Raw genomic sequence first — 14,432 nt, 5'->3', positions numbered from 1 at the left:
ATAAAATTCCTATTGTAGGCCGTTGATGCTCAATTCTTTACGAACATTTCGTCAGAAATAATCAGAATGACTTCATGAAAAAAAAAACAGGATATTCTTATCTCATAAGATTTTAAGAAAATTATGTCAAAGTACAGACTTGCTGGCATTTATTTACATAGTCAGCTGATATTATTTAATATCTGAAAACAAAATACGACTAACTTCAAAAATCTACCCCAAACTTCCATATCTTTAAAAACAAATATAAAAATATTAATCTATCCACTTGACCTTAATTTTCTTTGAATTGGTCAAGTTTAAGTTGTAAACAAGAAAAAAAAAAAATATATCAGACGCAAAACAAATAAAATGCACTACTGGGTCGCACGTACTTGCTCTTGTAGTTCAAAGTATCTTTATCTTAAATATCTATTGGAAATTTAAGATTTTGTGGAGAAAAAAAAATAAAAACAAAACAAAAAAATCGAAAGTTAAAAAAATTCAATTTTTAAAATATTGAATATGAAAAACTTTTTTTTAAAATTTTTTTTACATTTTACACTTCAATACCTATGATGTCTGTAAATTTTGAATAAAATTGACTTATGCTTTAATGAAATATATGAACTTAAAAAACATGTCAATTTTTGAAAAACGGCAACGCCATATTTCCGTTCTCCGCATTTTTTGAGAAAAGCTAAAAACGCAGTTTTGTAAGAATCAATAAGTGTATTACGTATACCAAATTTAATCAAAATCGTTAGAGCCGTTTTCGAGAAAGTTGCAATATCTCAAAAACGTTATATGGGAGATATGCGTTAAAAAGGAGATATTAAAAAAATAAAAAAAAAACCGTCCTAGGGAATAACCTAAAAAGCATCTGTACCAAGTTTCAAGCAAATCCATCCATCCGTTTAGGCCCTAGCTCGATGTACAGATGGACGCACAGACGCACGGACGCACAGACGCACAGACGAAAACCACTTTTTTGATCTTCTCCATCATCGTAATGTTGGTTTTGATTAACCTCAAATTTTTTTTTCTACACGAAACCAATACTTGCCCTATAGAGCAAGTAAAAATAATCTCTTATTGCCAAAATAAAGATAAAAATCATCATTTTCAACAAAAAAAAAAGTGATAACTATTTTTTTTTGATAAAAATTGTCTTATAAATAGCTCGAAGCAAAACACATTCAATTTATTATTAAAAATGTTTTCATCACCTGCGTTGTTAAGTTTTCTTATTCTAGCAATTGTTGCTACAACAACTTTTGCCTATCCAAAAGAATCTAAAAATCAATTAATTAAAGTAATTAGTAAAAATGATATTTCCAAATTAACAAGTCTTCCAAAAGGATTAGAATTAATTCCTTTATCTCAAAAAAACCATGAAACTAGAGGATTAGTTCAATATTCATTAGGAGAAGTTACATCAAGTAAGAATATTTTTTTTTTTAAATATTTTTGTGTTGGTTAATATCATAGAAATAATCTTTTTTCAGGTTCAAGATTAATTGCTACTGGTTCAGATGAATACTCATGGGATACGGAAAAAAACATTCAGTTGGTTTTTGAAATTCCATCTTCAGGAGTGCCAATTGGTGCTATTATAATTCTTGCCGATACAAGTTCTGATGAGGGACAAGCTTATGTTACATCAGGTGGACTTGGAGAAGAAACAGCTACTATTGTTTTGGAGGTTTTAAACACCAGTTGGTTAAATTATAATATCGAAGTGTATTCGGGTTAATAAAAACTGTGCAATTAAGGTATTTAAAGTTTTTCCTTGTTGTACCGATTTTTTTGCAACTAGTGTTCATGGAAAATCAGTCACAAAGTAAGTAAGAAATGGGTCTGCAGCTATGAACTGTACATCATACGAAAGAGGTTTTCAATATCTATTTAAAGGTGAATAGCAAATTGTTTTACTCCACAGAACTGATGAGATACTTCTGTCCAAAAGCTATTTCTTAAAAAAAAAAAAAAAAATTACGTTAATTTAGCAGAAAGAAATGGCTGTTAAAATTTTTGAGCAAAAATTCGATTCAAAGATCGATTAAAAATTATAATCGAACAGAACTTTAGTACAGAATCGAGTTTTGGAGAAGACCTCCTCGAGGCTAAAAATTGTTCCTTATACGATTGGGGTTCTCACCATCTTTTCTAAGGTGGAAAGCAATTACTTTTGCTTAACTCAGTTCATGAGATATTTGTGTTTAAAGTTGCTTTTTTCAAAAAAAAAAAAAAAATAGGCAGCTCAGGCATAAAAAACTGCCTTTTGAATTGCAAATACTACAGTTCGATTCGAAGTTCGATAAGAAATTAGAATCGAAATCAACTTCTGAATAGAATCACATATTAGCCTTTAGCCTTCGATTAGCCTTTTGCCAGGTATAAGTAAGATGACCCTAAGGCTATAAATTCTACATAGAAACATATAGTTTTCACGGTTCGATAAGGAACCAATTGAGGCAGTTTTCTGTGTAAGTAATTTTTTTTACTAAAATTCGCAGTCTGGACAAAAATAGTATAAAATGAGTTTAAAAAAATTTGTTTCCCCTATTTTTAACTTTGAAATCGATTATTTCAAAAACTATTGGTAATATTATATTGATTTAAAAATGAGAATCAAATGCACAATTTTGCCTTTTGGAAATGGTATCATTTATTACTGTAAGTGTTGCCGTTGTTTTTTAATAATGTTTTTTTATTTTGATAATTTTTTTTTAGAAAAATGCCCCTCCCACCTAAATGGGGGGAGATAGACCCCCCTCTTAAAGAAAAAAAATGTTTGTATTGAGCTCCTCTACAAAAACCCTTCATCAAATCCTGGCGTCCAACTTATCCTACTACGTGTTGAAACAACATTTTTGTTCTATACCTAAAAGTTCGAATTTCTGTATCTGGGTTGAAATCGAAAAATTTTTTTTTCTGAGCCAATTTTGAAGTGATTTTCATAAAAAATACATCGATCAATTGGGAAATAGATATAGTTTTAGAATATATTTTTTAAATAGCATGTTGTTTTGAAAACATATACTTTAAATTGATGCCGAAGTTGGGCAAATGACAAAAAAAATTGAATTTTTGAACTTTGACATCTTATAAATTCTAAGTGGTTTAACCGAGTTACATGTTTTATACATTGTTAAAAAGGTATATTTATCTTCTATCAGAAACTGTAAAAAAATCGAAAATGGGTAAAAAATTGTCGAAGCTAGAATTTTTTCAAAGGGTGAAGGTCCAAAAAACCGTTTTTTGCCCGTAACTCCAGATTTTGGGGGTGTTAGGGGATTTTCAAATACCGTTTCGTATTCAGTGCGACTAGCTCTACAAAACCTGATAGGTCTCCGCCCGCGTATATTTTAAAACCTCATTTTTGTAACACCGTGTAATTACACAATTAAAATGATGAAAACCTTTAAAATAAAGTCACTCAAAGGAACACAATTGTAAATTAATTTAACAAGAAAATAACAAACAAAAATAACTTTTCATGCAAATGAACGGTCTGCTGCACTTTTATCAATCAACAAAAAAAGGTGTTTTAAGTTAACATGAAAAAAAAGTACCTATGTGTAACCTGTCCAGACACCTGGATTAATTAGGACATTCTCGTCCTTCTATACACTGCATCACACAATGATGGTTTACCCCAATATAACATTTTTGCATGGATCGTTATAATTTAAAAAAAAAAACCATCTCCATGCATGGATAGACACAGGCAAAAATGTGGAAACATATACTCTCGGTTCCGGCAATTATTTTTATTTTTTTACCATAAAGGACAACATAATATTTTATGTTATACACAGAAAACAGTTACAAAAAAAAAAAAGAAGAAAAAAAATATCAACCAAAATGTCTGACAGAAACTAGCAGTAATTATCCTTAGCCAACATCCCGTGTTGTACCAATATAGGAGCTTGTAGGTAGGCAGGCAGTCATGCCAGCCTCTTAAATCTAACTTGTGTATCCTGGCATATGTGAACAAGTGTTTCAATTTTGTTTTTTTGCTTTTTCTATCTTAACATCCTTTTTGTTTATAAAAATAGTCTTGTTTTGTGTGCAAAAGGATTCGTATATAGTGAAACTATTTGCTATATGCCTTTTGCCTACAACTGCAGTAATACAAACAAAACAAAACTCCTCAATAGAACCATCTCTCTATAAAAATGAGAGGCGAGCGAGAAAAGTGTAAAGTGCACAGGCAACACACGTGTGTTGTTGTTTATTATGTCCTGGGGAGCACTTTTATAATATAAACTGGAACGATGATCATGACGTTCTACAGCAGACACTTTTTTTAGTTTTTTTTTTTTTTTTGAAAAAAAGGCTTTTCTTTTATCCTTTTTTTTCTATTTTTTTGAATGAATAAAGAATTCTTTCGTCCTCGTGTCCTTTTTCATCTTTATTATACACAAACAACCATCAGTTTGGAAAATATCCTTGAAGCTTTTTCTCTGGCGCATATAAATATAACACACAATAAAAGTAACCATGTACGTGGAAAACAATTTTTTTTTTTTTGTCGACACAAAAAAAGAATTTCTCTGCATAGAGACGAGAGGTATAGCAATGATAGTGAATAAAAGTGATGCTTCAAATGTCCTTCAAAAAGGATCCTTCACAAAAAAACTAGAAAAAAACAAAAAGAAATGGTTTGATATTGATGTTCTTATGTCGAGAAGAAAAAAGTATACGTGTAAGTTTATGTGAAAGAATGTGTCTGGTTGAAACTACAAAAACTAAAGGCAACGGAAAATATCGTCTAATGGAATGAAAAGCGCACGAAAAGCTCATTAAAAGCAAAGAAAATTGCAAAAAAAAAAAGGAAACAAAAAAATTACATTCCACACTTGCAAAAGTAATAATTTCAACCAAAACAACAAAAAACTTAACAAAAAAAAGCAGACAGAGCGAAAGAGAACGTTTTCAAGTACTAATGTGAAAGTTCCCATTAAAAAAAATAAAAAGGACATTAGTTTTCCTCACTGTCTGGGCTAGGCTACAGAAGAAAACTTTATCACACAAACACACTATACCTTGGGTATGTCCTTTCTTTCAGATAGCTATAGGTAGGATGGATAGGATAGAGAGAAAGTGAATAGTGGTGATTGCTTGTGGTTTTTATAATAGAATCATTTTTTTAGGAAGGAAATTTAGTTCCTTTTCATTTCTTGAACAATTTTTTAACAAAATTTTTGGTTTGTTTTTTAGTTTTGTTAATATACTATGATAACTCACCTGATACTATTACTTCGATTTAATCTAGGACTTTGAATATATGGTGATTCATTACCACCACGATGAATTATTTTATGATTATGACGATTCATGTTTGGTGATCCAATTTGTAGGCTTTCTAATGAATCACCTTCAGATAAACGACTACCAGCTGTATTGCTGTGTTTTAACCACATTGCATATGTACTATATTCGGGTTTGACTTCAGCATAGGTTTGTGTATCGGATAAACTGCCATCGATCATTTTGCCAGATGTTCGATTGGAAATACTATATATGGAAGAAGAAAATGGAAATATTTATTACATATCACTCTTAAAAGAAAATATTTCTGGTTCAAAACTAATTAAATTAAACAGTGAGCTGATAATTCTCTTGAATAAAATCTGCTTTCCTAGTTATAGTTGAGATTTATTAGACTGGCCTGTGATTCATTGGGTTATTTACCATATTCAGCTGAGGTTGAACACATTCAGCTGAAAATTCACTAGTTCCAGCAGGGGACTACTATGTGATTTACCAAATTCAGCTCTGATTTTCTTGATTCAGCTTGCATATTATAAATTTAACTGAATTTTACTAAGTTAAGTAGAATTTTTTTAAGGTGATTATTTAGCTGAAGCTTACTAGTTTCAGCTTTGATTTACTAGTTTCAGGTTTGATTTACTAGTTTTAGCAGAGATGATTTTCTTAATTAAGCTCAGATTCAGCTCTGATTTTCTGAATTCAGCTGAGAAATTATACATTCAATTGCCTTGTACTAGTTTAAGTGGAGTTTTTTTTTAGGTGATTCACCAACTTCGAATGAAGCTTACTTGTTTCAGGTTTAATTTGCTGGTTTAAGCAGTGTTTAAATAGATAATTTCCTAAATTCAGCTCAGATTCAGTAGCTGATTTGATTTTATTTACTAGTTTAAGTAGAATTTTATAAGGTGATTTACCATATTTAGTTGAAGTTTACTATAAGCTTAGATATACTAGTTTTAAGAGAGATCATATAGGTCATTTAAAATATTCAGCTGATACTGACAGAGGTTTAATACGTTGTTTACTCAATTCAGCTGAGATATTTAAGTTTCAGCTGGAATTTAACAGTTTCCAGTCAAGATTTATTAATTTATTTTGTAAATTCAGCTGATATTTTATAGATTCAGCTACGGCTTAAACTTTTAGATGAGTTCAATTAAGTGTTTAACCATATTCACCTTCGATCTGTTAATTCAGCAAAGATTTTTTTTAATAATATTTTTCTATACAATCTGAAGATGGGAATTGTTATTCCCGAAAACGTTAATTGTTGAAAATAAAATATTGTATGAGTATAAGAAGTGTACCTTTCTGTCTTTAATAAAGATTTTTTTTATTTTATTTGTGGTTTTTTAGTATCAGATTCAGTTAATACGTACTAAATGAGAAGATCTCTGCTGCATCACTTCTTCTGCTAAGTGATTTACCAATTTCAGCTGAGATTTATACATAAGTTTCAGCTGCGATTTACTAGTTAAAGTCTATTTCGATATCAATCAGATTCAGCTAATATTTACAACATTCAACTTTAAAAAAATCATTATTTCAACCTAGGTTTAAAATTGGGTTTATGTTAACCAATAACTAACTTTTTTACATTTTCTGGTTAATTTATTACCAATTCTACCCATCAAGCTCAAAACCAGCTTTAAAATAACTAAAAAGGAACCACTTTTGTTGGCTATAAATTTACCAATTTTATAAAACTGGTTATGAAAAAGCTTATTTTATTGGTAGTAATGTTACTAATTATATTTCGAATGTGAATTTGGTTTTGAAATAACTTCTTTTAAAGGTTAAAATTTTACTTATTTTATTTGACATGTGAAATTGATTTAAAAAAGCTATCCTTTTTTTAGGTTAAAAAATAACTGCTTTTAAGCTGCTTTTTTTCGTTATAGATTATTAATTTTGTACTACATTTAATATACTTCAACATTTTTCATTCTTCTAATCTAAATCATTTAACTTTTTCGTTCTTTGTTTGATCAAACTATCTATCGGGAATAAACAATTAAGTTTTCATTCCTGATTGCATTAATGTTGATAAGTTAAGGTACACAAAACTCAATTAAATAGCCATAAGGGATAACTCTATACGAGTAGTTATATATGAGGCATACAAAATGTAGAGTTTCAACACCCTAAGTGTCTCTTTCTCTATCTCTATCATTATTATCAAAGAATTAATCACCTCAGGCTCAAACACATACAATGCCTTGTGTCTCTACTTTTGCATATATAACTTCCCAAAATACTCGTAACATCAAATTGTGCTAATTAAGTTCCCCTTTTTTAATTTATGGATGAATGCACATGCAATTTCCCGAAACATAATGAACTCATCGGGCATTTGGGATCACACTGTGCTTCCCTATCTGTCTGTCCAGCAGTTTGTTGTGTGTGTCCACAACTTTTAATTACTTTTTCCATTCAGGGTTCAGTTCTCCGAAACCTACCTATAGCACACCGATAAAACCCCTTTAATACACACAACAACAGCAAAATTATATTCCTTATGTTTGTAGTAGGGTTCAAAAACTCCCCAAAATGTCACTTACCGGTGTTGGAAGACATGCATATCGGTGCCTGGTTTCGGTAGACTATGCGATCCAGTTGCCAGTCGTTCCCTAATTGACTGGCTAAGCTGTGTGGCACCGGGTCCTGTTAATGAGAAACTTCGGTGTTGGGCATTTGGTGAAATCTCTGCAAAAAATAATGGAGAAAAACATTAGAAAACCATGATTCTGATGGAATGACACATCATAGTGTGCTGAATAACAACAACTCACTTGTCTGCATATCGTTGTTGCACGTCTGAGTTCCGCCGGAAACTTTAATTTTTCCCGACCTAGGAACTGCCGAGACATGAGCTGTTCTTCCCTGCTGCTGCTGTTGTTGCTGCTGCTGTTGACCGCAAGAATTTTGACCACTACCACCGCCACCTCCCATCATCATGATATTTTGCTGTTCCGCAGTTGATGTGGCCGAACCGTTTGACCTTTTCACATAGCCAAAGCTCGGAGGCACACCTTTCGTTCTACCACTGCCAGACGATGATGACGACGATGATTGGCCATGATGTTGTTGCTGCTGTTGATGTTGTTGATGTTGCTTCGATGCCGAAGTGCTTCGTCTAGGTGATGATTTATCCTTCCTACCGGAAGTCGGACTTGGTGGTTGTGATGATAATTGTTGTTGCTGTTGATGATGATGATGCTGTTGCGGAATATTAACATTATTGTGACCATTAACTGGTGGATCGGGCATTTTTGACCAGTTATCACGACCATTACGAGATGACGATCTATTAGGACTGCCATTTGAATCCATTTTGGAACCGTTGGAACTGTTAGAAGATGGTGCTGTTGTACCGATGCTATCAAGACTACCACGACTATTTCGGATTCTAAAATGAAAAAATGGAAAAAAATGAAATTTTTAATGAAACCGAAAAAGTGTCCTTAAAGGATGAAAAAGCAAAGGTCACAGAACAAACACTTATTAAAAAAGTCCTTGTTAACACAAATAAATCTGAAAGTTTGTTTTTGTTCCTTTTAGAATCCTAATTTTGTTGTTTCTCCTAAGGTTAAGTACTAACCTTTTATAAAAAAAAAACAAGAAAAAAAAAAACTTCACTGCCTTAAGGACATGACGACTTCTTTAGAACAACTTTTTCTTTTCTGTGTTTTGTGCTCTTCAACTTAAATAGTTGACGAGGTCCTTGTTTGTATGTTGTTTTTTTTTTTTTTTTTTTTTTTGTATGTCTCTTAGAGATAATAAGTAGATATATCTCTGTTCAGTTGCAACACACAACACACATCCTTGTATGTTATATTCTTTTGCTTTAATTTTGTAGAAAATTTTTTGTTTTTTTTTTTTTTTGTTTTGTGCCAGTTGCACGTAGAATTTTATGGTGAACGTGACTTTGGTTAAAGTTCTTAAGTGAAAGACAAGCACACGATATGGCGATGGTTAAAAATTTTTCGGAACGAGTCTTTAGCGCAAAGAAATATACAATGAAATGACAATAAATTGGTATAGGTATTGTTGTAGTGTTTTTGTTTGGTGCAATTTTGTCACGCACCAAAAGAAGAAATTTCGTGCAGTTTTGGAGTCTTAATTTGTTGTTGTTGTTGGAGTTTTGTAAGATCAATAAGTGAACAATTTTATTGGAAGGAATGGAAAAGAATCCTTTTTTTTTTTTTCATAAAAAGTTTTTCTTCGTGAAATTAAATAAAGTTGATATATTTATCAAGCACTACTTTGGAGCAGTTTTAATCTTTTGATTCTTTTATAGTGAATTCGAATAACGGTGGAGCTTTAGAACTTTGATTACATACAAATAGACCGAAATAGAAGCTTCGAATAGAGTTTTTATAAATTAGAATCTTCTTTTAATTAATTGTTTGTGAGAGGCTTTTGTATTTTGTTTGAACATTTCTTTGCTATTTTTCTGGAACTTTTCTCAACTCGATTAGATTTTTTCGGGATATGTTATGCATTTTATTAATGCTTCATTAAAATAATAATAAACTTAAATAAAAAACTGTTTGTATATATACCGGACTTTTATGTAAAAAAAATTACAAATCTATTTTTTTAAGATTTTCGCGAAAAAGTCAAGGTCCCTTGCCTAAAAATAATGAATTTTCAAAAAAGTTCTCTGAGTCCCTCAAGTGGTACATCAAAAAAAGGCCTTTTGAAGCTCTATTCATAACTGAAAACCAAAAGTTTTTTGCACGTTTTTTGCTGAATTATTTTCCATCGAAATATTTCAATTTTCTTACATTTTTACATTCGGAAGCAAATATTTTCGAATCAAGGTGTCGAAACTAGATTTGGTTTACAGATATGAGTTCAGAATGAATAAGCCTATTCATTTAGGTTAAAAAATTACAAATCTATTTTTTTTTAAATTTTCGCGAAAAAATCAAGGTTAACCCCTTGCCTAAAAATAATGGATTTTCAAAAAAATTTTCTAAATCCATCGAGTGATACATTAAAAGGAAGGTCTCTTGAAGCTCTATACATAACTAAAAACCAAAAGTTTTTTGCACGTTTTTTGCTGAATTATTTGCAATCGAAATATTTTAAATTTCTTACATTTTTACATTCGGAAGCAAATATTTTCGAATCAAGGTGTCGAAACTAGATTTGGTTTACAGATATGACTTCAGAATGAATAAGCCTATTCATTTAGGTTAAAAAATTACAAATCTATTTTTTTTAAGATTTTCGCGAAAAAATCAAGGTTAACCCCTTGCCTAAAAATAATGAATTTTCAAAAAAGTTGTCTAAATCCCTCAAGTGGTACATCAAAAAAAGGCCTTTTGAAGCTCTATTCATAACTGAAAACCAAAAGTTTTTTGCACGTTTTTTGCTGAATTATTTTACATCGAAATATTTTAAATTTCTTACATTTTTACATTCGGAAGCAAATATTTTCGAATCAAGGTGTCGAAACTAGATTTGGTTTACAGATATGAGTTCAGAATGAATAAGCCTATTCATTAAGGTTGAAAAATTACAAATCTATTTTTTTTAAGATTTTCGCTAAAAAATCAAGGTTAACCCCTTGCCTAAAAATAATGGATTTTCAAAAAAATTTTCTAAATCCATCGAGTGATACATTAAAAGGAAGGTCTCTTGAAGCTCTATACATAACTGAAAACCAAAAGATTTTTGCACTTCTGGTTGCTGAATTATTTGCAATCGAAATATTTTAAATTTCCCACATTTTAACATTCGGAAGCAGATATTTTCGGAGCAAGGTCTCGAAACTTGATTTGGTTTACAGATATGAGTTCAGAATGAATAAGCCTATTCATTTAGGTTAAAAAATTACAAATCTATTTTTTTTAAGATTTTGTGTCTGGCAGAAAATATCCTTTCATAAAATTGTCTTAAAATATCGCATTTGGCATATTTTTTGAAACCGTTTAGCAGATATTTCACTTTAAAAATCACTTTAACTTTTCCTAAGGAAAAAATTGGATGGTTTTAATCAAAATGCTTGTATTTGTCTATGCTTCGTCATAAAATAGAAATATTGACTATTTTCTAAAAGCTACCAGACGTCAGTTGAATGCCAGACGTATTGGAAAAATAGTCTTATTTCTATCATCAGACTTTCAGTCGACACATAGAAAACTACAATAATTCCCGAACACACATAACATTCAAACTTTTAGCTTCAACATCAAGAAGAAAAAAAAAAAAAACATATTGGGGACAGTAGTTGAGCCTTCAAAAGCTATTAAGTAAGAGTTTCCCGCATTCAACCATATCACATCAGCCACACCAACCATACCCATCTCCCAGGAACTTGGCACTTAGAAGGTATTATAATTCTTAAGTGCTTTTTTTTTTTTATTGCATCTGTCCCACGATCTCTCTTATCTGTCTTGAAGTCCTCTTTTATGTGTATATGGCCCATCAACCCTTTTACTCTTATTTTTTCCTTCTCCTTCTTCTTGTTTTTTTTTTTTTTTTTTTAATATCCTGAATTATAATATTCCAACTTCGTTAGCATTCAGCATTTTGCTTGCTCAATTTATTCACAAAGTTCGTGTCGCCTTTCAATATATATCCTCTTTGTCTCTCTCTCTTTTCCATGCACCATCACACTGTGAATTATATTGGGCGGAAGAAAAAACAAAAAAAAAAAAAAAAATATGAAAAATAAACGGGTGTTATAGTGAAAGGAGAGGGTGTTTCACTCAATTGAACTTATCCACAAAACGAAGCAGCATATTGGTGTGCTATACACTGCTGATGCAATATTATTATGGGCTGCACAAAGTTGGGTGGGGGTTTGACACATTAAAACTGTCTGGCTCTGGGTTTTGACTTACATATTCATATTTTCACATTCGAGCCAGTGTGTGACTCATTTTTTTTTTTTTTTATATTTATTCATTTCTACTTCAACTTTGTATAAATCCAATTTAATAATTTTTCAAAGGCTTCCAGACGACTTAAATTAATCGAAAATAGAATTAAAGGTGGATATAGTAGACTTTTGTTGAAAATATATATGACAAGCTTTTTATCCTCACCTTTTGGGGGCTTAGAACGAGGTTACACAAAAAAACGCACGTGTATAGGGCAAACTACAAGTATTATAGGTTTTATTTTTTTATGAAAGTCTATGAGCCATCATAGTCGTCGTTGTCGGTTCTCTTCTAAAACCTCTCTAAACCACCCTTTCTTTTTTTTTTCTTTAGAAAGTTCAACAAACGATGATTGTGCTTTGCCATAAATGGATATTCATAACTACTAATAGGCATATCGATTGGGTTTATTGAAGCAAAATGTGTAACGTTGAGGTTTATTTTTTTTGTGTTGCTTTTGCCTATGCTAAAGGCATACGTCTTTTATGTTGGTAACAGAGAACAAGCACATCAAGAAATCAATAAAAGAAGTAGGCCCTTGTGAGCTATTTATGGTTAAAAAATAATAAAAAAAAAAAAGAAACACAGAAAGAGAGCATATTTAACACAAGCATCGACTTTATAGGTACTTTGGAAAAGAGCTGATATCGTCATCGTTTTACAAGAAAAAAAAAAAAAGGACGAACAAAGCTCGTATATAACACATCCCAAAGTGGTACTTCTTGGAAACATTAATTTTTTTCTGAATTCTTCAAATTGAAATGGAATACATATTGGATCTTTTTTTTTCATGGGAGGATTTAAAATTTAATGATTAAGACTTTTGACGGGAAGAGAGATATCAGCTGATAATTGCTTGCAATATTCATGAAGTATAAATGCCAAATGTGTACCAGACGTCATCAAAATAATGTTCGAAATAAATGAATGAATTTGTTTAAAAGACTGGGGATTTAATATCTTCTCTTTGTTAACAAAAAAAAAAATGAACCAATTTGTCAGAAAAATTATGATAACGATGTTTTTTTTTTTGACAGCGAAAATTTTACTTCAGTTTCATTTACTTCACCAAATGCACTCAAAGAAATATTTCGATTCAAAACATCTAGTTTATTCTTGGTAAAAATTTTAGATCTTTTTCAAACGTGTCAAATGTCTCCCAAATACATGGTCAATTTCCATTCAAAGTTATCCAATCTTTTTATTTTCCCAATTTTTGCAAAAAAATATGGCACAAAAGCTTGAAAAAAAAAATTGGTCGCAGGCAGGGTTGTAAAAAATCATTTTATTAAAAAAAAAAATATTTATTGCAAATAAAAAAAATTGCATTAAAAAAAGTATTTACCTATTGCAACTGAAAAATTTGCTTTGCAAAAAAAAAAATATACATATATTGCAAATAAAACTATTTTACATTAAAAAAAAAAAAAATTGCATTGAAAATACAATTTTTATTGCAAACAAAAATATTTTCCATTGAAAAAAAAAAAAATTACTGCATTGAAAAAAAAACGATAGTTTTTTCAAGTGATAACACTGGTCTGCAAAATTTAACTTTTTTTTTTCTTCTTCAAATAATTTTTTGAAATTATGAAAGATTTGACATTCCTGAATCTAAATAATTTTTTTTTTAATGATTTTTAAAAAATATGAGTAGTTTTAGAAAATAACCCTTTTATATTCGGTTGACCTAGTACAAAAATAAAACTAATATTCGTAGTCAGATCAAATTTGGAGGACTTATTTCTCATAATATGATCTATCATATGACAACAAATTTGTATTTATAAATAAAAGTTTACACACATTTTAAGACACTAATTGAAAAAAAAAAACAGCAAAAATATTGAAATCCTGCAGTTTTTAGTTAATCCCACAAAAACAAAAACACCTTAATTAAGGAAAATGGATATAAAAAGTCAAATATGTAAAGAAAACTATAATAAAATACATTATAACAAATTTATACGTATTTTAATTTTTTTATACAATTTTTCTATTTAGAAATATCTTATCAGTGATATAGTAGAGTAACTAAAGCAAATTATTAGGGTACCCGGCCGAACAGCTCAGATTTTGACGATTTTTTTTTTTTCAAACGTAGGTAATTAAAAATACTTTAAAGTCTATAGATTAAAAATTGCCGGTGTTGCCGTATTGTTTTTTTTAAATTAAAATTAATTTTTTTTAACAAAACCATTTTTTTGCTTAAATTTCATAAAACAAATGATAGCAAAAGATTCTCTAGGTAATTTAAGGAAAATATATAAAAGT

At 30.2% G+C, this 14,432-nt stretch overlaps 2 protein-coding genes across 8 annotated transcripts in view; one reads left to right on the top strand and one right to left on the bottom strand.

Moving 5' to 3' along the window:
* LOC129913020 (protein sickie) overlaps positions 1–14,432 on the bottom strand; it is a 375,806-nt gene that overhangs the window by 90,328 nt on the left and 271,046 nt on the right. For 4 of the 7 annotated variants that reach the window (XM_055991353.1, XM_055991348.1, XM_055991349.1 and 1 more), the window contains 3 exons: positions 8,055–8,671; positions 7,824–7,968; positions 5,236–5,505 (listed from right to left, as the gene is read on the bottom strand). In XM_055991353.1, coding sequence (XP_055847328.1) covers positions 5,236–5,505; positions 7,824–7,968; positions 8,055–8,671 — 1,032 coding nt within the window. Of the gene's footprint in view, positions 1–5,033; positions 5,061–5,235; positions 5,506–7,823; positions 7,969–8,054; positions 8,672–14,432 lie in introns of all 7 variants that reach the window. The other 3 variants (XM_055991346.1, XM_055991347.1, XM_055991351.1) reach the window with 2 other exon arrangements.
* LOC129913028 (uncharacterized) lies at positions 969–1,757 on the top strand. The gene is made up of 2 exons (XM_055991371.1): positions 969–1,421; positions 1,488–1,757. The coding sequence occupies exons 1-2, from the start codon at positions 1,196–1,198 to the stop codon at positions 1,733–1,735; spliced, it is 474 nt and encodes a 157-aa protein (XP_055847346.1). The 5' UTR covers positions 969–1,195; the 3' UTR covers positions 1,736–1,757.

The sequence above is a fragment of the Episyrphus balteatus genome, chromosome 3 (genome assembly GCF_945859705.1).
Source record: "Episyrphus balteatus chromosome 3, idEpiBalt1.1, whole genome shotgun sequence".
NCBI classification, from domain to species: domain Eukaryota; kingdom Metazoa; phylum Arthropoda; class Insecta; order Diptera; family Syrphidae; genus Episyrphus; species Episyrphus balteatus.
This window is presented reverse-complemented; position numbering and strand designations above follow the sequence as displayed.

Coding starts and splice junctions, on each gene's coding strand:
- LOC129913028 (XM_055991371.1), top strand. CDS start 1,196: ATGTTTTCATCACCTGCGTTGTTAAGTTTTCTTATTCTAGCAATTGTT. Junction 1,422..1,487: donor ATTAGGAGAAGTTACATCAA/GTAAGAATATTT, acceptor ATCTTTTTTCAG/GTTCAAGATTAATTGCTACT.